The sequence below is a fragment of the Antechinus flavipes genome, chromosome 2, assembly GCF_016432865.1.
Source record: "Antechinus flavipes isolate AdamAnt ecotype Samford, QLD, Australia chromosome 2, AdamAnt_v2, whole genome shotgun sequence".
NCBI lineage: Eukaryota > Metazoa > Chordata > Mammalia > Dasyuromorphia > Dasyuridae > Antechinus > Antechinus flavipes.
Genome location: NC_067399.1, coordinates 35991743 through 35995085, shown reverse-complemented (window position 1 = coordinate 35995085; position 3343 = coordinate 35991743). Strand labels below are relative to the sequence as shown.

The following is a 3343-nucleotide window of genomic DNA, read 5'->3' as shown; positions in this document are numbered from 1 at the left end:
TAAGTTACATTGTTCTAACTTGATTTGACCATTATGAGATAGAAATTGGGAAAAGACTGAGGGTTTCAAACATAGGTTTGAACAAAGGTGGAAGTATACCCCAGATCAGATTTTCTGCCCACGCATTCCTGCTTGGCCCTTCCAGGCCTAGTCTGATCATGTGAGATAAAAATTGGAACAAGTCTGAGGGTCTCTAAGGAAGAGTTGAACAAAAGTGGAAGAATGGACCAGCTCAAGTACTGCTCCAAGCTCAAGGGACAAAGAAAGATCTTGTTTCTAGGTGGGCACAAAGAACACCAGGTTCAACAACCATACCTTTTCTGGGATGGAAACTTTGGTCAAAAAGTGACCAAAGTGACAAAGGAAGTAATGGTGTCTTTCTGAGACTTCACACCTCTTGCTACCTTCACCCACTCAACCACATTACAATTGTGAAGCTAACATTGAAGATCTCTGACTTCTGTTGGGATTTCCATATACATTTACCAAGCTTTCCCTCCCAGTCTGACTTGGCCCAGAAGTGATCTCAGGGCCAATGTGACCCTGCTGGGATGGGGACCCTCAAGGAATAATGGCATTGTTCTCTAAAAGGAAGGAGATGAAAAAATTCTTCCAAACATAGATATCACTCAAGGTGAAGAACAGCTATTCCTGATAAAGATAATCCTCAAGGACTTTGGCTGCCATTACCAGCTTTGCACCAGGGGAAGTCTCTGGAAAAAAAGACAATGACTTCCCCTGCAGTAAGAAGTAAGAAGAAGAAACACACAATACTCATTGGAAGGTGCCAATGATACTCATTTACTCAGTCCCTATAAGGAAAAGAAATCAAGACCTTGGCTCTGACCAAGAAACAAGGCAATAGACACTACTGATATTTTAATCTTTTCCTGCGAGAGCACGGAAGGCAGCTCACAGCCGAGCATACCAGAGAGGGGGTGGGGAGTGATCGCAGCCGTCTCTGCGGGGGGAGCTTTGCTACAGGACTGGATACATTGCCCTGGCAGCAAGTCCAGCAGAGAAGCTAAAAACACTGGGGTGAAGAATACAACCCCAAACAGCTGGAGTCTCTCGGGACCTGGCCACCCCTCCCCCAGAATGTCTCAGCACGCTCTCAGAGTCTCAGAGCGCAGGAACAGCACAGTCCTGCTAGTGCCTCGCTGCTGCCCCGCAGTCTGTCGAGGAAGCTCGGTAATACCATGCAGCCCCTCGCCGCAAAAAAGCAGACTCCATTTAGGGGTTTTTCTCTTTTTTTTCTTTGCTAGTTTGTCTTTGATTCTTCTCTGACAAAATGAGCAAAAAATTTGAAAAGGACCTTAACCCATGACAGCTTTTATATGGATAGAGAGCAGACTCTATACACTGAGGAGACTAAAAACAGACAGTCTCCAGGTGAATCCCCATAGGCGGAGATCTGGTCTCTATCATGGCAGTCCCACGGAGCAGTGAGAGCATGGAGCGCTGGGCGTGGAATCCTCAAGACTCGTGTTTCTGAATTTAAGTCTAATCTTGGACACTTACTATCTATGTGACTCTGAACAAGTCACTCAGTCCTGTTTGCTTCCATTTGTTTGTCTGAAATAAGCTGGAGGTGATGGCAAAGCACCAATGTCTATGACAAGAAAATTCTGAGTAAAGTCTCAAAGAAACAGACATGGCTGAAAAACAAGCAAGATACATCTGCCATTGCTACAGAGAATGGGAGCAAACCCGGCTTAACAGGAACATGGGCTCCCAACCAGAGAAAGAAACTCACTACTGTGGGGCAAAGATATCAAGGGGACCTGAAATGTCAACATTTCCCTGTAGGGACTTTTCTCTCCATTTTTCAGGGGCTGTGCTGCCTCCCCTCTGCCTTGACTGAGCACATAGGGCTTGTGATCACAAGTTAGAAAGGAGGGACTCGGGGGACCAGAAAGGGGAAGCCCTGGGAGGTAAGAGCCTGCCCAGAGAGCAGGGGCTGCTCTGCCCTGGGGACCCCGAGGAGGCACCTGCTGCTCTGAGCTGAGTCCCATGGACACACTGGGGAGGTTTTTGTTCAGGCCTGAAGCACTGTGGGAGAGGGGAGCTCCAAGACTGCTGACAGTAATAATGTGCAGCGTCCTCAGGCTCCAGGCTGCTGATGGTGAGAGTGAAATCTGTCCCAGACCCACTGCCACTGAACCGGGCAGGGACCCCGGATGCCAGGCTGTCAGCATAGTAGATGAGGAGCCTGGGGGCTTGGCCAGGTTTCTGCTGGTACCAGTGCAAGTAACTATATATACTCTCACTGGCCTTGCAGCGGATGGTGACTGTCTCTCCTGGAGATGCGGACAAGGAGGCGGGAGACTGGCTCAGCACAATGGCTCCCTGGGAATCTGGGGAAGCAACAGAATTAGAGGAAGACAGAAATGTGGGAATGTCCGATTTACAGAACCTGAAGGAGACAATATTTCAGAGACCCCAGAAATCCCAAATGACTGACAAGTCGTTGTATTGGGCGCCAACATGAGACAGAAACCACCTTTTCCACAGACCGCACAAGGTTTACAATCAGGGCTTTGGCCATGTTTGCCAGCCCCCATCTGCCCGTCTTGTGCCCCAGCGTGTGCCCCCATTGTATCAAGGAGCCGTCACTTTTACATCCCTGAAAACCTGGGACCTTCCCACCCCTTCCCTGCCCTCCTGGGCCTTACCCTGAGCCCAGAGCACCAGAAGCCAGAGCAGCTGCCATGGGGAGCTCATCCTGGCCTTCAGAGACTGAGCAGAGAGCAGCCAGAGCCCTGAGGGGCAGGAAGGAGGGAGGAAGCTTTTATGTCCTGGGCAGGGCTCCCTGCGGCTCCCTTGGGGCTCCAGATGCAAAAGAGCCCCAGGTGTGGGAGGGGCCTCCCCTCAGGGACCCCGGGAGCCCCAGGGAGTCCCCCTGGCTGAGCCTGGCTCTGGGGGAGGGGCCCCCTCTGCTCTGTCCCCAGGGGGAGACTCAGGACCAAGGGCAAGGTCACGTCTAGTACCTCAGGATGATGGTGCAGCCGGTTCTGGACAAATGAAGGCAGTTTCTCTCTCTCCCCCAGGACTAGATTCCCCTTAACCCTGAGGGAGCTCCCAGCCCTGGGGAGGGGGCAGAGAGGGCCCGAGCTCCCAGCCTGGAGACCTGGGAGGTGCCTCCCTGATGCTGCTCCTGGGCCTGCCCCACTGCCGCCCTCTGCTGGAGAAGGGGAGAGCTCCAGGGGGCAGGAGGGGGTCTGGCTCAGACTGGACAGATCCTGGCCTGGGACCCCGGGAGCCTCATTCCCAGGGGAGGGGGTTTTCTCCGTCACTAGGTGACATCCCTGTGATCCTGCACATTGTGGAACAAGATGATGTC

General features: G+C 52.1%; 1 gene segment (V, D, J or C); it reads right to left on the bottom strand.

The window, feature by feature from the left end:
• Positions 1–2773, bottom strand: part of LOC127546346 (immunoglobulin kappa variable 3-11-like) — a 3579-nt gene extending 806 nt beyond the window's left edge. Inside the window, 2 exon segments of the V gene segment in view lie at positions 1992–2357; positions 2676–2773. Coding sequence covers positions 1992–2357; positions 2676–2724 — 415 coding nt within the window.
• Positions 2774–3343: the final 570 nt, after the last annotated feature.